This window comes from Callorhinchus milii, unplaced genomic scaffold (assembly GCF_018977255.1).
Source record: "Callorhinchus milii isolate IMCB2004 unplaced genomic scaffold, IMCB_Cmil_1.0 Scaffold18, whole genome shotgun sequence".
Taxonomy (NCBI): domain Eukaryota; kingdom Metazoa; phylum Chordata; class Chondrichthyes; order Chimaeriformes; family Callorhinchidae; genus Callorhinchus; species Callorhinchus milii.
In genome coordinates this window covers 3,012,768-3,035,267 of record NW_024704759.1, presented here as the reverse complement: position 1 = coordinate 3,035,267, position 22,500 = coordinate 3,012,768, and the positions used below count along the sequence as shown (strand labels likewise).

The following is a 22,500-nucleotide window of genomic DNA, read 5'->3' as shown; positions in this document are numbered from 1 at the left end:
CTCTTTTCTCTGTCCTTTTCTCTCTCCCTCCCTCCTGTCCCTTCTCCCCCTCAACTGTCCCTTCTCCCCTCCCCTGTTCCTTCTCCCCCTCACCTGTCCCTTCTTCCCCCTCCCCTGTCCCTTCTCCCCCCCCTCCCTTCTACCCCTCCCCCTGTCCCTTTTCCTCCCTCCCCTGTTCTTTCTCCCCCTCCCCTGTCCTTTCTCCCCCTCCCCTCTTCCTTCTCCGACCTCCCCCATCCCTTCTCCCTTCTCCCTCCTCCTTCTACCCCTCCCCCTGTCCCTTTTCCTCCCTCCCCCGTCCCTTCTCCCCCTCCCTTCTCCCCCTTTTTCCCACTTCCTTCTATCCTCTCCCCTGTCCCTTCTCCCCCTCTCCTCTCCCTTCTCCCCCCTCACCTCTCCCCCGTCCTCTCTCCCTTCTCTCCCCCTCTTCCCCCAACCATCTCAGCGCCCTGCCATCTGTGATCAGACTCCATCCACCTCGCAGTCTGACAGTCTGAGAGCCTTTGTCAGGCGTCAACTCGTTTTTTTAAAAAAATATTGTTTCATTTCTGCAAAAAAACTGAATACTTGGGGGTGGCTTTGTGTGAAACGAGTGTGAGTGGAGTGTGTGGAGAAAGAGAGAGAGAGAGGGAGAGAAAAGCTGCAGTGAATTGAAACCTCCAACTGGTCTGTTTTGAAAGTCAATAATGGTGATATTATTCAAAGAGAAATTGAGGGGAGTCAATAAAATAAGTCTGTTGGTCTCTCTCCCCTCGCCTCCTGCTCTGCTCACTACCTGCCCAGTGTCTCTCAACGCAGTGCATCAATCAGTCAAGAATTAGCTTGCCTATGTACAGAACATTATTAACAGTCTCCTTATACAGGTAAATTAGGCTGAGCAGAGCAGGGAAGAACACCAGCAAAATAATAAGAAGCACTTGGTCATTTACAACGAACTAATAAAGTCGCTCCATGGGAGAGAAATCAAGAGAGCAGGGCAGTGAGGGGAAGCAAAGAGGGGAGTCAAGTACATTAATTGGATAGCAAGGGAGTGAGTGAGTGAGGGGGAGAGAGAGAGAGAGAGAGAGGGGGGGGGAGGGTGTGTGTGGGGGAGGCGTAAATGTCACTGGGATTTGGTGTGAGTGTATGTGTGCGAAGATGCTGTTAACATTAAAATAGGTATTGCTCAGGAGTCAAGCCCATTAATTGGGTAGTGAGGGAGAGAGGGTGTGTGTGGGGGGAAGGCGTAAACATCACTGGGATTTTGTGTGTATGCCTGTCTGAGGAAGATACAGTTTTAACATAAAAATAGTTTGATGTGGTGCCCACATCACCACGATTTCCACCATTTGGTTCTTGACTCCAGATATATTGCCATCCAGGGAAATTTCCGCACTTAGCTGGCCTGGCAAGTGTAGAGAGGTGGGATATTGGATGCACTTGGTAGCCAGGCAACGAGCGTTCCCAGCTCCCACGTCTGTGCAGAGGAACCAGTGAGCACCTACTGACTTGATTGACGTCTCTCATGACTACATCTCCACTGACTACTGTTCGATACTGTATACTGCTGACTACTGTTCAATCCAGTTGCTCGGTAATGAACCCCCCCACCCACTTCTGCAGCGAAAGTCCAACACTTTTTGGCAATTATTTTTATTGTGGGGTTGGTATGCACATTACTCGTTTTTGGGAAATATAAATACATATTCCAATTTTTTTTTAAATATACCAAAAATCTGCATACACATATATATATTCCTCCAAATATTCACAATGCAATAGAAACATGCTGGCAGTTTGTGAATATAGCTTTAACTGTTTAACTTCCCCCTCACCCCCTCTTTCCCTGTTAATTACCTTTGTTAATTATTTATATGATCTGTCTTATACTGGGGTTAGTCTGAATGAGTACATTATTAACTACACTTCTGGGAACTTTTCCCATTTGTGATTTTAGATTATTTTGTTATTATAATAACTATATCAGATTATTAGTTGAGACGGATACATTTTTATTTAGCTTGCAAAAAAAACCCAACCCCAAACTATTCTGGCACGTTGGTAGATATTTTGCCTGGTTTTGTTGTGTCGTGAAAGTTGGAGCTTAAAAAAANGGGGAAACCCCTGTATGTTGGGGAGGTTATGGTGTTTGTTGGGCATCCGACCCTCTATGTAAATTGACAGTTGGATGAAAAACAGGCGCTTTGGTGTGAACATCTGACTAAATGTGCCTGCTTATTTACACCCAATAAGAGGGGTTTCACCCCATATATCTTGTACAAAACAACTCACTGCACAAAAGCTCCCCTGACCCCAATCCCCTCAACCCCGTACAATAACCACTAATCGCTAGTGTGTTGCTACCTTGTGACAGCCTCAAATGCACAGTCACTCCACTCCACAGCATCAGTCAAAATTAAAGTAATAAGATGGTTTCATATAACTCCATTTAGAATGTACAATGAACTAATTAGGATATTATACAATTAAATGGGATGATATAAAACTACTGTAAAGGTGCATTTTTGTGTCGGGCCTGTGATAGTTTACGTGAAATGTTGCATTTGCCCATGTCTGACTCACAGACGTTCAGTGCTTGTCAAAGTGATATTTCCTTTAGCAATCGGGGGAGGGGTTGGGGTGGGGGGGGTCGCATTAATCCCTTTAAGTGATGGTTTGCTCGGTTGGGTGGTTGGTTGTGTGTTTGACCTCGGCTCCAAAGCCTTGCATTGTGGAGCTGTTAAACTGTGACTATTGCAGAGTGCAATAGGATATGTGTAAAAGGAAGTGTGTGTGGGAATATTTATAACTGCAGACCTGCTTGCCCACTTTTTGCAAATACAATCCATTGCTATAAGATGGGACGAGATGAGGGCTGGCGTTACCATAGAGACACTTATTTTCTTGGTAGAATGGACCCGCAGACACTCATTTTTCCCATGTTCGCCTTCGCAGGAATTAAGCATAATGGAGAGAGAGGGGCCAAGCACACAGCACACTATCGCCGTGGGCTTTTTCACAGCTCCAGACAAAAAGGCCCAACAGGAAACTAATCCCAACATGTGTATGTGGCACCTCAGTGCAGGCAGCCCCTTGACAAGTGCTCACCAACCGTCTGACACTGCGATTGTAGATTTCCAAATTCTGTATAATAATAATCCTTGCTTTTGATATTGCGCCATATCACAGCTTCGAGACGTTTCAAAGTGCTTCACAGGATAAACTGTAAAGCGAATTCACTGTATATTTGTGGGAGAAACATGGCAGCCAATTGCATACAGCAGCTTCCCACAAACAATCGTGGACAAAGTGATCAAATTATTAATATTATTATTTTTGAAGGGTTTGTTACCCTGCTGCTCGATTTTTAAAAACATTTTAATTGATATTTTTTATTTTAAAACAAATCGGTGTTTCTCACGCAAAATATACAGTCAATTCACTTTACAGGATATTCTGTGAAGCGTTTTGAGACGTCTCAACGATGTGATAAGGCTCTATGTCAAATGCAAGGATTAGTATCATTAAAACAAACAAACACACACGTTTTTCCCCCCGATTGCCTGTTAAAACAAATGCATAACATCCCAGTCTTGGAAATATTGTGAAATCTGTACTTTTAAAACTCCCAGGAGGCTCGTAAATCTTCCAGCCCAAAGAGCGATTTAAAAAAAAGTCCAGGGGTTGAAATTCGCATTAAGTTCTGAGCGCTCTGATACATTGCCGGCTTGAAAGGCGCTATATAAGTGCAAGTTGTTGTTGTAGTTATCACACGGTCTCTTTGAAAGGTTGCACAATTCAACCCCATTCATCTTTCTAAATCTTTTTTTTCTCGGTGGTTAAGGAAAGCCACAAGCTTCGCACAAATAGAAAAGTGTTTGTTTAAAAACAATGCTTTTCGCAAAACAACAACAAGATTACATCGGTATAGCGCCTTTCACGTCGGGAGGATGTCCCAAGGCGCTGGATAGTGTACAGCATTTCAGACCCGAGCTGGGGTCAGGGGGGGAGAAGGGAGGGGAGGGGAAGAGGGGTGACCGATGGCATGATCAAAGAGGAGGGTATTGAGGCGGGACTCGAAGGAGGCTAAGGAAAGGGCGAGGCGGAGTGATTGGGGGATGGAGGTTGGGGGCAGAGTGGCTGAAGGCTCTCCCACCAATGGTGGGGTGGGTGGGTGGGGGGGTCGTGGAGCAGGCCAGAGCCGGCTGAGCGGAGGGAGCGGGCGTGAAAAGAAGGGAAAATAGTAATAATTGTTGCGTGTTCTTTAGGATTTAGGACAAAAATCGCGTTGTGGTTCTCAAGTATTTGCAAATTCTCTACCCCTGTGAGCTGAGAAAATAAATGTTCCCACAATATGCACCAAGTTAGGGGCTGCAAGTATAACCCTGGAATAACCCTGCTTGTCCAGCTAGGACCACCCTACCCTTTGGGGCTTTGGCTTGCAGGGTTAACGGGAGCTGATTGGGATGATTTCCTGCCCCCAGTGACTGATCTGCCCTTCCAGGTCCTGCCGATGGCTATGCTGTCATCAGCAGTGCCCTGGAGCACTGGGGACCCGCCAATCATTTTGATGCACCTCAGATGTAGTAGAATTGTCATCTCTGGGTGTCATCGTTAGAACAAAGCCACATAACACCCAGGAAGTAAATGCAGAATCCCTGGAGGAATAAAAAAAAAGGATTCTTAGCCACAAATTATTTTGTGACTTTCTGCTGCGATTCCCCCATATCTGTTTTGATGTGGTTCCTATTCATCAGCTTTTTGACCTCACACTAAAAGTGAACACAGACGCTACAATGTTATCTGTTTTCACACCGAAGAAACTTTTAAGTCCTTAGGTTTTGAGCATAAATGTAAAAAGATACGACATTGCAGTAAATCATCACTTACTCGCCTCAGTGTCCAAACTATTTTTTTCCCCCAAAAAAGGAATTGTTAAAAGCTCGTTGTTAGTACTGTAATCTCGCGCTTTGAATGCAAACCCTGAGCGTTTTGCCCGGCTGATTTCCAATGGTTGGTGACAGTGTTTTACACTGAGGTTTATCTGCTATTAACCACACAGGCAATCAGTCGTTCAGCCCCAGCTTTTGTGTGGTGTTTGTGTGCTTGTGTGTGCTGTCCAAGTTAAACTGACTGTTAACTCATTTGGCTGCGGAGTCGGTACCAGGTAATTGAGGCTTGCTGACTTCTCACAGTTGTGAATTGCTTGGAAGAGACCATGTGTGGCACAAAGTCACACAGTGTCTGTTGGGGTCACAGATGGGACTTTTTTTCTCAGTGCTGCAGGGCATTAAGCGCTGTTAGACCAGCCAGTCTATATATAGGCTTTATGTAGTGATACACAGAAAACAGAGAAGTGAGAGGCCCTTGCAAGCTCTTTCAGTTAATAGTTACAAGTTAACACGTCACTCCAAGGGAAAAGGCTCACTGACGAGTTATCTGGAATGGCGAGTTAGGCATATATATATATATATATACACACATATCAATAAATGTGGCTGGGATATTGACAGCGTGATGACCTACGTGGTAGAGAACAGTTAAGCCAGGGTCGAGTTATCAGGAGTTTACTGTTTATTGTTCTGTACACAATGAACACTCGGGGTATAGCCCCACATTCGGACTTTGAGACACACGGTCTCGGCTGACATTCCAATACAGGAAGGGAGGGACAGCCTGTGTGTGCTATTGATACAAGTCAGGCAATTTGACCCTGAACTCATTGGCCTGTGAAATGTCTGTGAATGTAATAAGATTTCCATTAATGCCCTTTGTATACTTGCCAGGGTACAGTTTGCTAGGCACCAGCAACTCTCTGGTACCTCGCTCGACTGCTTATTCTTCATTTGGGAGAGTTAGGTTATCCGTGAAGAGCATTAATAATAATAATAAATAATCCTTCCATTTGATGTAGCGTCAAAATGTGTCAAAAGCGCTTCACAGGGGATTGCTCTCCAGAGTTAAGTGACTGTATTTGTAGACAAATCTGGCAGTCATTCTGCACATAGCAAGGTTGCCATAAACAGGGGTGAAGGGAATCACCAAGTTCTCTGGAAGATTGTTGGCCCAAGACATGTTGACAAGCTCTATTTTGTTTTTGAATAGCATCGTGGGATCTTTAGTAACAATTTTTGGACTTGAATTACCTGGCTGGGTAAATGGATTTACATTACACAAACTCTAAATAACATTGGGTCAAAATGAAATGGGGATTGCATTGAGTTGACCCTTTACAAAAGTACGGTGTGAATGGGACAGAGGCTTGTTGGCTGAAGATGAGAACATAGGAAATGCTGGGTGAGTCAACTAGTCTCAGGCATGGACGCTGCGTGGATCTGATGTGAAGAAGCACATCAGCCTGATTATTTGTAGGATACTGCTATGCACAAATTAACTCAGTCACTGCACGTCACAGTAAAATCCTGTGAAACATTTTGAGGTGTTTTGATGATGTGGTAATGTGCTACATCAAATTGCAAGGATTATTATTACTATTAAGTAAGTAGGAATCCGGTTGTTATGGATTGGTGGATCGCTTTTCCAGTGGTAATAAGTCCTTCAAAATAATAATAATAATAAATTCAATCAAGTCACTCAATCCACGACTGTTAGTGGATACTGCTGTGTGCAATTGGCTGCCGCGTTTTGCCTACAAAATACACAGTCAATTCACTGTATAGTGTATTCTTTGAAATGTTTTGATGTATCTCGAAGAAGTGATAAGGCACTATATGAAATGCAAGTATTATTATTATTATTATTAGCCAGGGTTCCTTCTGATCACTGTCAAGTGCCCTCTACTGGAAAATTGTGAGCGTTGCCAGGTGAGAGAGACCGGGATTGGGCTCAGCTGTGCCCAGATGGGTCAATCACTCGCCAATACTTGCTGGTTAAATTCAAGTGTGAAGACTATTGACGTTGACTATCCCAGTGTAAATCAGTACCTTAAAGAGAGAGGAGGAGGAGGAGAAAATCAGCAAACAAAATGAACAAAACTCCTTGCTCAACTTAATTATTATCCTCGCCAAAGTTAATGACATATAATCTCCCGGTTCGTTTTCTTTCTCAAAAAAGAAAGAAAGACCTGCTCTAATCCATGTTAAACACAATCGCCCTCGGGCAAAAATGTCTTCAAGCTACTCAGGATCATTCATGAACTCTGCAATCAATTCTAAACCAAAATGGAATTCTTCAAGTGAACAAAGACTCATCTCCCTGAGTAGATTAGTTTGAGTCTGGGAGACAACAAGATTCTATTCCTCTTTGATTAAATAGATTTGTTACATGCTTTTACATTTGACGGAGTCAGCCTGCAGTCGCTTCTCAGTTAGAAGGTTGTGGGTCACATCGGGACTTTAAGTTCACAGTCTCGGCTGATGTTCCAATTCAGCACTGGGAGAGCACTGCATTATTGGAGGTGCTGTCCTTCAGATTAAACCAACAGTCTTGCCCACAATCCCCAGATAAAATTGCTCATTCACTTTGTGGCTGTTTGTGGAACATCGCTGTGTGTAAGTTGGCTGCCAAGTTCGCTTACAAAAATACAGTCACTGTACATTAAACTCTGTGAAGCACTTTGAGATATTTTGATAACACGATAAGGTGCTGTTTTGACTGCAATGATTATTTCCTTTGATTACAATTTCCTTCCAGTTGTATATATCCTCACGTTGTGACGGATTCTGGTGACCACACTAAACTGTTGCAGTGAGCTGATGCCACTTTGCAGTATGTTCTTTTTTAATGGAAAAAGATTGATGCTATGGAATATTTCTCGCTCAGGATGAGAAATATTGTTTGAAATCTCAGTGTAAAATCTCTCTCTCTACTTGTGAATTGCGTGCCCGGCTGCACTGAAAAGCCTCGGCGGAGAGCTAACTCGAGGTTGGCGTCGATCGGGTCAGGGCTTACTGCAGTCACGGGCTGGCTCACTGTGAATACCGAGCGAAAACAAGGAGAATCTTTTACCATTGAGACCAGGAAAGCCGTGAAGCTAGAGTCCAAGCAGCACAGCTTCGCTCACACCTGGCATGTTCCGCTCTTGAGTTTTGTTCAAAATCTCAGAGCGTTTAGTGTGTGCGGCTCATTCTCTCTGGCCACACACACGCACTGCCCTTGTTGCTCGTGCCAGGGTGAAGGGAAATCAGCAGGCTCCATTCATGCTGTCAGTTCCAGCTGTTACACTGGCTCCAACATAAACTCTCGTTTCTTTTTGCGCTGTCTGGGAGGCAGTGTGAGCAATCTATTGACTCTGTGCCCAAACGAGTGGAGCTAGTACGCTGTTGTGCTAACAATTTGTTGCTGCGTTTATGCCTAAAGCAGGAGGGGAAACCTAACGCGAAATTATTGGTGTAACAAAAGGGAAGGGAGTCTGACTGATTGTTACATTAGTAATCTTTGAAATCGATTACAAGGCCAAAGTTGCACATTGCAGAAAGCTTAGTTGGTAATTGCTATCAAGTGTAACCATTGCATACTTGCAGTTAAACACCAGCAGCCAATTGAGACAACAACAACAACAAATTACATTTAGAAACATAGCAACAGGAGTAGGCCATTCAGCCCTTCGAGCCTGTTCTAACGTTCTATAAGATCATGGTTGATCTGTACCTCAACTCTAATTATTGCCCTTGCCTCATATCCCTTGATTCTCTTAGCTAACAAATGTACACTCGTATCTAGTGCCCTACACGTCAAGAGGATGTCCCATGGCGCTATACAGTAAAGATATTTGAAAAGAGAACAAAGTGTCTCCCGGTGTCCTGGCCAACAATCCCCCCACCCCTCCCCCCGGATAAAAGTGCCCATTCACTTTCGTGGCTGTTTATGAGGCATTACTGTGCGCAAACTGGCGGCCGCAACAACAACAACAACAAAATTACATTTGTATAGCGCCTTTCACGTCAGGAGGACGTCCCAAGGCGCTGGACAGACAGAGTTTTGGACCAGAGCTGGGGGGCGGGATCGGTGAGGGTGGAGTGTAGGGGGCAAAGCAAGTTGATCGAAAGCACGTTCGAAGAGGAGGGTCTTGAAATGGTCTGGAGTGAGGCAAGGGAGGGAGGCGAGGTGGAGGGACTGTGAGATGGAGTTCCAGAGGGTGGGGGCAGAGTGGCAGAAGGCCCACTCGCAAATAGTGGGGTGAACGAGACGTGAAGCAGGCCGGAGCGGGCAGGGTGGTAGGTGTTTAGGAGGTTTAAACAAAAACACACCAGACAGTACAGTAAATTTCCTACAGTGTAGGAAATAACATTATGGGATACAGTACATAGGTAGTTCGGGACATATTTGCATGCGACCGCCTGGCGAGAAAGGGGCTATATCAACTACAAGGATTATTAATTGTTGCTATAATATAGAAAGAAAAACAGGTGGCAGATTATTGGTCACCCACTGCCGGTTACTTGAGAACATTAATGTTCTTCCCCGCGGTTAGTTAGCCCAGAGCTCAAGCTCCCCCAGTCTGCGCTGTGCTAAGATAACCTTTGATCAGACGGTCTGTGGTCGCTTTATTGCCCCTGGAGATGGCTGTCGGGCTCGGTTCTAGTCTGCAAGATGTGCAAAGCAACGATTAGAAAAGAAACGGTCAATTATAAGCACGTTTTCAGGAAGGAGGACCCTGAGGTTTTGCCAGAAATAAACCCCAAATGCTCGGTGATGAGTATCTGTTTTGCTTGATGGTTTAACTCCTCCTCAAAATAAAAGCTATCTATTATATATATATATATATATAAGCAATTTAAAAAAAAATTTATCTGTGAAATTATCGTGCTTTTGATTTAACTTCTAATTTAACTTTAAACACTCCGAGGTGACGTCCGACCTGAAGAGAGCTCTATAAATGCAAGTTGTTGGTGGTGGTGGTGGCGGTGATCGATTTCCATTCTTTCCATCACTGCACCGAGCTGGTAGTGACAAATGTGTGCTTTGTTTTAGCTCAAAGTCCTGACCTGGGGCTTGAACCCCAAGGGGCTTGAAGTTCGCGCCCCCATCACCCCAGACCTTGCAAACTCCCTGCCTCCGTTCCTCTGCCTTGCCCCCTCTTTGCATCCACTCACCACCACCCCCCCTTTCAGATCGCAACTGAAGACTTTCCCCTTCGACCCTGGCTATGGTCACCTCTCCGTCCTCCCAGGCTTGGGGTCATAGTATGCCATCGTTAAGCTCTCTGACACACTACCTTGTGTGAAGGGGCAGGGTAAATGCAAGTTGTTGTTGAACCCGCAGGGTTCTAACTCAGAAGAAGACACAAGGCTCCACTTGTGACACCAGGCAATCTCTGTGTGGCTTTGTTTAAACATGGTGTAAGCACATCATCCCTACAGTAAGTTCAGACAAAGCACACAGAGATGTCAGGATGTAGAAAAACAACGGAAACGCATTCCCCCCCATCAATAATTGCAACCGTACAAAAAACGTAGATTAGTTTGTCAGGTGGATAGAAAGGCGGAGGCTGTTGAATCCGCTTTTTAGTGATTTGTCGGCATTTTAAAAAAAATACTTTAAAGAAAAATATTAACATGATTCCCCATCTCCTCCACCCCCAATCCCACCCCCACCCTGAGCCTCTGGTGAATATTGTAATGTGCTTCCTCAGACTGGAGATGGAGTCCCGGCCAAGGAAAGCATCTCTCTGAAGCGAGTGGCAGTTGTGGAGGATTTCTTCGACATCATTTATTCGATGCATGTGGAAACGGGAACAGAGACTGGGAAGACAGCTAAACACGCCGGGCAGAAGAGGACCTACAAAGCGGTGAGTTATATCCACTTATTAACTTTAATTATTTAGTTCCATAAATGTTCCCCGTCGTCTGCAGTTCTGGGCTTATGTTTTATTCACGAAGATATATTTTAGCACAGGCTGCTGTGCTCGAAGAATTAAACCATATAAGCACTATTTCTGGTTATGCTCTTTGTCCTTTTTTAATATAATTGAGACTTTTTTTCTAAGAATGACTTATTTATATGGCTTATTTCATTTCAATCGTAAAAAGTAATGGCACTGCTTATTAAACAGATTACTTAACAATTAGATTGTGGCCATTTTCTATAAAGGTCAAAGTAAACATTTTGACAAAACCCTCCACGGTCTTGCTCCCCCCTACCTCTGCGACCTCCTAACTCCCTACCATCCTGCTCGCTCCCTGCGCTCAGCTGGCTCCAGCCTGCTTCACGTTCCCCGCCTTGCGCGCCCCACTATTGGTGGGTGGGCCTTCTGCCACTCTGCCCCCACCTTCTGGAACTCCATCACGCAGTCCCTCCGCCTCGCCCCCTCCCTCGCCTCCTTCAAGATCCATCTCAAGACCCTCCTCTTCGACCGTGCTTTCGATCTCCCTGCTTCCCCCCCTGCCCTCCACCCTCTCCAATCCCGACCCCCAGCTCAGGTCCGTAACTCTGTCTGTCCAGCGCCTTGGGATGTCCTCTCGATGTGAAAGGCGCTTTACAAATGTAATTTTGTTGTTGTTTTTGGGGTGGGGGTGGGGAGGTTATGGTTTTTGAGACTGTACCCTGCTTGGAGGGCGGTTATATAAGTGCAAGTTGTTGTTTTTCTCATTATCTGTGAGGTGTTTTAGGATAATAATAATAATAGTCCTTGCATTTGATGTAGCGCCATATCACGTTCTTGAGACGCCTCAAAGCGCTTCACAGAATATATTGTAAAGTGGAGTGACTGGATATATTTTGTGGGCGAAAAGATGCGATGTCGTGGAGGGTAGATAGAGACCGACCCATTGTCTGACGTAACTAAATACTCACGTCACTGTTGGAGTTGCACTTTAATCCTATTCTCAGTTGTTACAATAAGACCTGCACTCGATATTGTATTCACCTATGATTACACAGTCGCTACACTTTACGGAAGCACTTTGTGTTGTTCTTTTTTAACGCGAGAAGGAGCAATATCAAATTCATGGAATATTCTAATTTATAAAATCATAATAATCCTTGCGTTTGATACAGGGCCTTAGCACGTCTTTGAGACGTCTCAAAGCGCTTCACAGAATCGACTGTAGAGTGAATTGACTAAATTTTGTGGGTGAATGCCTTTAATATTAAAGATATCTCAACTTTTCAGTAATGACTGAGTATTTAATCAATTTGACCACAGCACTGTCCCACAAACGGTTAATGAAATGATTTTTGAAAAAATCTGGCTGATTATTACAGTAAAACTGTACAAATACAGCAATGGATTTTCAAACTGTCTCCAGATTATAAGACCAAACAGTTTGACTCAATCCTCTCTCCCCTTGTTAAACACACCTCACTGTTGGAGAGTTATTGTTGGAGAGGACCAGAAATATGCACGATTAAAATAACTGAACCACCAAAAATCACTAATTTAGTTTTGCTCAAATGCAGTTGATTTAACCAATAGGCAACATTGAGGCCAACATTTTTGGTGTTGTGCTATGCACGCCTTGTGCTAATTAACACAAACTAACACGAGCCACAGATTCATTTTTGTAGATTACAAATGTGTGTCATTTTGTGTTGACCTCCCAAAATAATAAAATCCTTCAGGCTGTGGGATAAATAGACATGTTCCAGATACATTGTCCTGCATTTTGCGATATGCAATATTTATTTTGTGGGAATATCAAAAAGCCATCAAACTATCAATGTATAAATGCATTTCTACATATATATGTATATATATTGACAAATGTGTACATATATTTATAAATACAATATTACATATATATTTCTATATAAGTGCATTGATACATATATCTATAGATATAGGGTATGTATTCCTAAATGTATAATTACATATGTATTTATAGATACATTATACATTTATAACTACAATATTGCATTGTATATTGAAAGGTAAATATATAAATACATTGTTACATATATAAATTAATGTATATATTTCTAGATGCATATTTATTATTACATATATATTTAGAGATAGATAGATTTTTTAAAAAATACATTAGTAGGAACTCCATGATTCCCAATAAAGTGGTTCCAGGATGATTGCACATTGTTTCTCTTTTGCAACACTGGAGCTTTGAACACTGAACATCGAACACAGACTGCCTGAAAATCCGTGCTCATAACATAAACCAAATCACAGTTCAGTTTGGTACTGAAATGGAAGGGAATTCCTGAGACAAAAATAGTTGTCAACGACTCAGGGGAATGCCTCTTGGCGTTGACAGGCACTCACACCCCCAGTGGGATCTGGCAGACTTGTTCAAGTCTCATTCCCCACTGTGGAAAATAATTAGACGACTCTATTGAAGTCTGTCTAACCTTCGGTGGATGTGACCTTTTGAGGTTAGGAGTCAGATGCAACATCCCAGCTCCATCTCTCAATCTATTCTCTGCGTCGATTGGGAATGCACGCCAGTCAGGCTGATTGGCAACCTGGATATATAGGGAGAGAAGTTCCACCTGGGTCTGGATTAACTCTTGATTCTCTCAGCATTTCAGAGGGTAACAGAATGTGGCGAATTATTAATGACGGCCTTAATTCCAAAACCAGTTTACTGCACGTTTCTTTTAAAAAAAACTACAGAAAAACACACTGCAAAGAGAAAAGTACCTTCGCGTAAGTGACAAGTCGAATGGCCTGCTTCTGTGCTGTAACATACCGTGACTCTGCTATCTCTAAGGTGTTTCATCGCCTGCCTGTTAAAAAGGCTTCTAATATGTTTAAAACACAGCTACCAAATATGCAAATTACAGAATTACTGCAAAAATTATATTTTAACCTCTCAGCGACTGGGTGAATAATTAATGGAAAACCTAACTGGGGAGTAAGGTAAACACGTATTAAAGAAAGTTCAGTACTCCATTATTATTATTATTATTACTAACAATCCTTACATTTAATCAATTGGTGGATTGCTTTTCTGGCGGTAATCCCTTAAAAAAAGGGACACGGCTGTGGTCAATCGGTTGCCGCAATTCACCCACAAAATATACAATCAATTCACTCTGTGAAGCGCTTTGAGATGACTCAAAAACGTGATAACGTGCTGTATCAAATGTAAGGATTATTATTATTTGATGCAATGCCTTTTATGTCAGGAGGACAGCTCAAAGCACTTTGAGGATATCCTGTAAAGTGGAGCGAGTGTGTGCTTTGTAGACAAATTCAACAACCAATTTGCACACAATAATGTCCCAAAAACAGCCATGAAGGGATTGACCAAGTACTCAGAGACACAACACATTAACCAGCTGAGGGATAGAATCAAAGGAGCCAGTGTTTTTATACAATATCAGCAGTGCTACTAATGATCCAATACTCAGGCGTGTAAGACAAGAGCTGGAACCTAGCCTCCATCTCTCATTTGAACAAGAGACAATGCAATTTATGTTCAGACGTCGCAAATGATAGTTCTTTTTATTGCAAGGCTTCTTCTCTCCAATATAGGATAATACAAGATTCAGCGAGCGCGCACACGCACACACACACACACCCTCAAAACAAGTGAGAATTTTCCAATGGGTTTAAAAAAAAATCCTTTAATGTTTTACTTTGAAGCTTACAAAGAAAAAGCCGGGCTTTAAATCAGCTGGCCCTTGTGCTAAATTATTAAACCCACGCATTGACACACATTCGTATTAATCGTTTGTGGCAAATTTCAAGAAATTACCTTTTTTTAAAATAAACTAAAAGGACAGTAAAAGAGCAAAAGTCTGAGGACTTTTAGCAAAAGTGTCTTTTTAGATGAGAAACGCTGTGTTGTAGCCTGTGGCGACGGGTTCCCACAGAGAGCGCTTGTGCAATGTGGAGAAATGTGCCACCCTCACAAAACATGCCTCATTAAGACACATTTACAGTGCAATTCGGAAGAATCCACGCTGTTGTCAGAGGCACAGATGTCAAACCGTTCCCCAATTGCTGATGTGCAGGAACAGATGTTTAAACAGTGGCAATTACTGGTTCGAATGAGACCCAAAAAGAAAACGAGCACACGGATAACGCTGAATAAATATTGTGTATGATTACTTGTTTTTACAAACACAAGAGTCGCACATTTGTCACAGCTCGTGTTGGGCTGCAATAAACTTGTGATATCTGCCAAGTTCTCTGAGTAGACGAACACGTACTGAAACAGCACGGGCTCCGTCAACACTACTGTGATCCCAAATCAACCTTTTGCTCCTGTGACCCAACAAAGCTGGAGGCATGGAATTCCAACTAGTCTTAGTCTGTAAAACGGTTTTATCTTCAGATGTACGGATGCGCAGAATTGTGGAAACTCCCTAAATTCAGCCTTGCACATTTCTGCACGATCTTAAAACCTAAGACTTAGTGACCAAAACTAGGTTGCATTGCAGGGTTCATCAGATTTCCTCAGAGATGAATATATATTCTCCAGGTAATACTTGCCAGTGAATTCAAAGCTGGTTCCAGGACATTGCCTGTCCTCTACTTTCCCTTACAACACTCAGATCCAAATCCCTTACTGTCCAGTTACTTGGGATATCCTCCTGACATGAAAGGAGCTATACGACTGTAATTTTGTATTGGATTGCTGTGTGCAAATTGGCTGTTGAGTTTGGCTGCAAAGTGCACAGTCATTGCACTTTACAGCAAATCCTATGAAGCGCTTAACCAATCAAACTCTTTTTGTCTTTGTCTGCAGTGATAGGTGGGAGCCAAATCCCCCCCAAACCCAAACGGTGCTCCTCTGTCCCCTGCCGTGTGTGTGCAGTGATGCACGTCACATGCTCAAACTGCAAATCACATGCAGAAACTGTAAATGACACGCAATGCTAAACGGTTTAGTTCATTCTGTGCCTGTGTTTAGTGTCTGTGGCAACCACCGGGAGTTTCGAAACCCTCGCGTTACAGATTTTGTTATTCTCGTCAGTGAACGTTGACCCTTAATGATTACACAGCGCACGTCAGAAGTGACAGGCGTCTAATAAGCGTGAAGTGAAGGTTGTTCCTCTTTGCCTGGTGCCGGGTGATGCCTTTATGTTACTGATTGCCTCTGTATATCAAATCAGACTCTGGTTCCTTCTCCCAACTCACAAACGCTTCCCGTTTCTCCAAACCAGATTGCCGAGACGTACGCCTTTCTGCCCAGAGAGGCGGTGACGAGATTTCTAATGAGCTGTACAGAATGTCAGAAACGAATGCACATAAACCCCAATGACATGGATACGAAAGGTAATTGTGTGATGTGTATGTGTGTGTGAGTGTTGGTGGTGGGTGGCACCTTGTGCTGGAAATCCCACTTGGTTCTTGGCTTAGACTATTTATCCCCCAAACTCTCCAACACCCTTCCTCTATTCTTCCGCCTTGCGCCCTCCTTCCCCACCTTCAGGTCGTACCTGAAGCCCTTCCTCTTCCACCGTGCCTACGCTCACCTCCCCCCCCCCCCCCCCCGGCTCGGCGTCAGATTCAACCCCTGTCAAGCGCTACATTGCGTGAAGGGCGCTATATAAATACAGGTCGTCGTTGTTGTTATTTGCTTAATATTTTAGAGTGTTCAAGTTTTGGGAAGTTTTTCAATACATAATAATAATAATCCTTGCATTTGGTATAGCGCCTTATCACATCTCCGAGACATCTCAACGCGCTTCACAGAAAATACACAGTATATTTTATGGGCGAATTCAGTCTTAATTTTGAAGACTTTTTTTTCCTCGCCCGCAAGTTATTTTAAGAACTGCTGCAAATTTCGACTCCGAAATTAAAGCGTGAAATTCGACCCAGTCTTAGCCTGGACAACTAAGCTCTCAAAAAATGGTGTGAAATCTTCAACTCAGGCTTAAAAAAATGCACAGTCACTGCACTTTACAGTATATTCTGTGAAGCGCTTTAAGACGTCTCGAAGACATGGTAAGGTGTTATATCAAGGATTGCTATATTTTATTATATTATAAGGCTACACATAGCCAGCCTCTGACATACTGAAATCATTATTATCTCTGGTGCATGAAATCAACAGAACATAATTCAGTCCTGTGTTGTTTTCTTCTCTTCTCTCTCCCCCGCTCCACTTAGAAAACGAAAAGCCTTCTGCGTTGGCTGGGGTGATAGATTACAACATGCCCATAACCGCCACCTACTTGAATCAAATGAAACTGCAGTTTATGAGCACCTCTCAAAACGAGGTAGGTTTGATCAGCGCTAGTGGGGAAGGGAGAGAATTTTATATCATGGTTCGATGGCACTTGCTACCAGGACTCTATGTTATATTGCCCTCCACTATCAAATGATATAATATGGATTTGCCTCCACAGTTTGCTACATTGTTGAAGAGAGGAAGGAAGAATGGATTAAAATAAAGGTCGAGATGTGCACTAGATGTGCTAAACTAACAATATTGTTATGGTTTAAGGAGCTGAATTTTTTTTGCGTGCATTTATTAATAATAATAATAATCCTTGTATTTGATATAATGCCTTATCATGTCTCAAAGCGCTTCACAGAATATATTGTAATGAATTGACTGTATATTTTGTGGGCGGATTGACGGTATATTTCTGCTGTTTGAGATGGGTTATTGATTATATGCAACCAGGCAAGTGTTTGAGCAAAGCTTGCCCTCTGCTGTCAGATATTTGTAAGTAATTAAGAGGCAGATAACTGCATCGCATCTTTATCAACTCCCAATACTCGTGATTTTATACAAGCTTTAGTAACAAATGTGCAACATTTGCAGTAATGTAGAAATGCGCTGGCAACGCTGCCATCTTCATTGAGGTCATTGAGGTCACAATGATAACATGAGGATAATATTAATAATCAATCTTGCATTCGGTACAGCGCCTTTCACGTCGGGAGGACATCTCAAAGCGCTTCACAAGATTTACCTTAAAGTGCCGTGACTGTGTATTTTGTATGCTAACATGGCAGCCAATTTGCGGACAGCAATATCCCACTAACAGCTATGAAGTGAATGACTATTTTTATTTGGGGGATTGTTGGTCAGGAACATTGGGACAAACTCCTGTCTCATTCTGAATAGTGCCCGCGCCAGATCTTCAACATCCACCGGAAGAGGAAGACAGGATCATGGTTTTCTTATCGAGGAATTACAGTTTAGATTTTCCTGTGGCACCTTTAGAGTTGCAAGGACGTCACAAAACCCTTAACAATGCTGGATTGGCACCCGAGCTGGGGTTGGGAGGGGAAACTCGACCAAAAGCGTGGTTCAAAGGAATCACCAATAACAAACGTTTATACAATATGATAAGAGACCCTTGCGTCATTTTACTTTTTCTTGTTCGTTTGTCACACTTGGAGACAGAAGTGATTTTCACACTGAACGGTCTCTCTCTCTCTGTCTTTCTCTCACTGCCAGTTGCCACCTCTGAAAATATATTTTGTTAATTTACCACTAATTTAAATTTACAGCTCCGTGACATTACCAAGTGCAGTTTGACTCTGAGACCTGACTAATAATGAGCACAGGTCCCTCTTCAACTCTACATGCTAACGACTGTTGTGCACAAATTGGCTGCCAGGTCCGACTACAAAATACCCAGTCAGTGCACTTTGTCGTCAAACCCCGTGAAGCGCCTTGAGACGTCCTCTCGACTCAAAAGGCGCTGTATCGAATACAAGGATTACTATTATGAAATAACTCTGATAGATGCAACGGTAAGGGTTACCTCTGCACTCCTCAGGAAATTATGCTATTGGAGGGAGAGAGAGAGTGTTGGAAAATCACTCACTTCTGCCCATTTCCTTCACTCCATTGCCAAAGGCTCATTCATTCCTCTAGACTTGACTACTCAGATGCGTTCCTCACCAGTGTTCCTCACTCAATGCTTCACAAGCTGCAGTTTATCCAGATCTCTGCAGCCCATATCTTCATCCGAAGCATTGCCCCACCCCTTGGAAAGAGGTGAAAGCTACTTTCCATGAAAGCATCCTCAACTGTTGTAATTGTCTCAATTACAAGCATGAGCCAAACTTCAATCGAATGAGCATTTACTGTGTATCCCATGTGAACATCATGCTCAAAAGCTCAAGCCTTGGTTACAGAATAGATTTCGGTGGATGCGAAGCAATACACAATTTGCTCTTCACATTTCACATCCAGCACTCGGACTGTTACCCATTCACTCCGGTTACACATAAGGGTCTAAGTACTACAGTGATGAATTTGTAATAATAATAATCCTTGCATTTGATAAGCTGCCTTGTCACATGACTGAAACGTCTCAAAGAGCATCACGGAATATACTGCAAAGTTTAGTGACTGCGTGTTTTGTGGACGAAATGCGGCAGCCAATTGGAATCAAATGCAGGTCATGCACTTGCGGAGGGTCAGTCAAAAGCCACAATGTGGAAATCAAACGCAACAATCGAGCTTCACAAAGATTGCATTAAGTTCATTTTGGGGTGGTGGGGGAGAGAGAGAGAGAGAGAGAGAGAAGGGGAGGGCAAGTCTGTCTCCATCCATTTTGCTCACAGTCAATTCACTTTGCAGTATTCTTTGTTCCTTGATCTGTACATTGAGAACTGCCAGAGTGACATTGGCTGAGTCAGTTTCTCCACCTCACTCGTTCACTCAAATCTTTCTCCCTCTGAACGTGCTGAATTTCACTCTCTCAGGTCCAACCATGATGCTGCCTGACCTGCTGAGTGTTCCCAGCGACTTCTGCTTTTATTTCGGATTACAGTATATTAAGCACATAAACTACTCAATATACGGTTGCTCTTCTCCTTCAAAACTCACGTGGAAGAGAGCGAGGCAGCGAGCGAGCTGAATCTTCCACAGCGAAAGGCGCTTTTCAGAAATACTTGGTGCCACTTTTGTTATGTGTCTTGACCTATGGCCGCTCTGCTCTGAGTTGGAGGAGCTTGCAGGTGCAACTTGGAGGCACTTGGTAACAGTTCTCTAATTGCCCACAGATGTATGGTTTTCCAGCACCTCCATGGCTGTTATCTCACACCGTGTATCACATACCCAGTGTCTCACTTTCTCAACGTATCTCACACACAGTGTATCCCCTTCACTATATAGGTCACACAATGTATCACACACTCTCTTACATCGAACACATCGTTCTCTCAGTGTATCCCTCTACTGCATGTATCAGTCACAGTGTATCTATCACTCTTTCAGTGTTTCACACAGTGTAGCTAGTATCTTATCACAACGTGTGTGTGCTTCACACTGTACCTCTTACACAATGCATCAATCTGTGGATCTCACCCTCAGTGTATCTCTGACACATGGTATCCATATGTATTATTCTGAGTGTAACAGTGTGTATATCTCACTCACTACCCTGGGCATGGTCAAAGAGAAAGGTCTTCAGTATACCACTCTTAGTATATCTCATACACAATGTATCAGTCTCTCACTGCAACCCTCTCTCTGTGAATCAGTCACTCCCTCAGTGTGTACCTTTCTCACTGTATCTCACGCATAGTGCATCAGTCACAGTGTATCCCTCCCTCTGTGAATCTCACACACTCTCAGTGTATCAATCAAACACACTATTTATCTCATGGTGTCTCCCTCTCAGTGTATCAGTCACTCAGAGAATCTCACACACAATGTGTCAGTTACAGTGCATTAGTCACAGTGTATCCCTCTCTGAGTCACACACAGTGAGTGGATCCCTCTCTGAGTAACACACAGTGAGTGAATCCCCGTGTCAGTCACACACAGTGAGTGTATTCTTGTATCAATTACACACAGTGAGTGTATCCCTGTGTATCACACACAGTGAGTGTATCCCCGTGTCAGTTACACACAGTGAGTGTATCCCTGTGTCAGTCACACACACAGTGAGTGTATTCCTGTGTCAGTCACACACACAGAAACAGTGTATCCCTGTCAGTCACACACACAGACATAGTGTATCCCTGTCAGTCACCCACAGACACAGTGAATCCCTGTCAGTCACACACACAGACACAGTGTATCCCTGTCAGACACACACAGACACAGTGTATCCCTGTCAGTCACACACAGACACAGTGTATCCCTGTGTCAGTCACACCCACAGACACAGTGTATCCCTCTGTCAGTCAGACCCACAGACAGAGTGTATCTCTGTCAGTCACACACAGACACAGTGTATTCCTGTGTCAGTCACACACACAGACACAGTGTATCCCTGTCAGTCACACCCACAGACACAGTGTATCCCTGTGTCAGTCACACACACAGACACAGTGTATCCTCTGTCAGTCACACACACAGACACAGTGTATCCCTGTCAGTCACCACAGACACAGTGTATCCCTGTCAGTCACACACAGACACAGTGTATTCCTGTGTCAGTCACACACACAGACACAGTGTATTCCTGTCAGTCACACACAAACACAGTGTATCCCTGTCACTCACACCCACAAACACAGTGTGTCCCTGTGTCAGTCACAAACACAGACACAGTGCATCCCTCTGTCAGTCACACACACAGACAGTGTATCCCTGTCAGTCACCCACAGACACAGTGCATCCCTGTCAGTCACACATAGACACAGTGTATTCCTGTGTCAGTCACAAATGCAGACACAGTGCGTGGAGTCCTGTAGCTCAGTGGTTAGAACATTCACTTTGTAAGTGAGAGACCTGAGTTCAATTCCAGGCAGAGGGCGAAACCTTGGGCAAGTTTCCTTACTCCACACAGAGCCTAATAATAATCCCTCCAAAACCAAAAACAATAATAAATTGGTCATTTTCAATCTACGACTGTTTGTGGGACATTGCTGTGCGGAATTGGCTGCCGCGTTCGCCCACAAATATACAGTCAATTCACTTTACAGTGTGTTCTGTGAAGCGCTTTGGGACGTCCTCCCGACATGAAAAGCGCTATATCAAATGCAAGGATTATTATATTATTATTATTATCCCTGTGTCAGTCACACACACAGACAGTGTATCCCTGTCAGTCACCCACAGACACAGTGTATCCCTGTCAGTCACACACAGACACAGTGTATCCCTGTGTCACACACACAGACACAGTGTATCCCTGTCAGTCACATCCACAGACACAGTGTATCTCTGTCAGTCACACACACAGACACAGTGTATCCCTGTCAGTCACACGCACAGACAGTGTATCCCTGTCAGTCACACACAGACACAGTGTATCCCTGTGTCAGTCACCCACAGACACAGTGTATCCTTGTCAGTCACACACAGACACAGTGTATCCCTCTGTCAGTCACACCCACAGACAGAGTGTATCCCTGTCAGTCACACACAGACACAGTGTATTCCTGTGTCAGTCACACACACAGACACAGTGTATCCCTGTGTCAGTCACGCGCACACACAAAGTATATTCCTGTCAGTCACACACAGACACAGTGTATCCCTGTCAGTCACACACAGACACAGTGTATCACTGTCAGTCATTCGCAGACACAGTGTATCCCTGTGTCAGTCACCCACACGGACATAGTTTATCCCTGTGTCACACCCACAGACAAAGTGTATCCCTGTGTCAGTACACACACACACACACACACAGTATATTCCTGTCAGTCACACACAGACACAGTGTATCCCTGTCAGTCACCCACAGACACAGTGTATCCCTGTGTCAGTCACACACACACACATC

General features: G+C 43.7%; 1 protein-coding gene across 1 annotated transcript in view; it reads left to right on the top strand.

Annotated features, from left to right (window-relative positions):
- The window catches only part of LOC103173102 (nucleolar protein 4-like), an 84,707-nt gene that overhangs the window by 2,621 nt on the left and 59,586 nt on the right, over positions 1–22,500 (top strand). Inside the window, 3 exon segments of the mRNA XM_042341961.1 lie at positions 10,574–10,729; positions 16,009–16,120; positions 16,961–17,070. Of these exon segments, the coding sequence (XP_042197895.1) occupies positions 10,574–10,729; positions 16,009–16,120; positions 16,961–17,070 (378 nt within the window).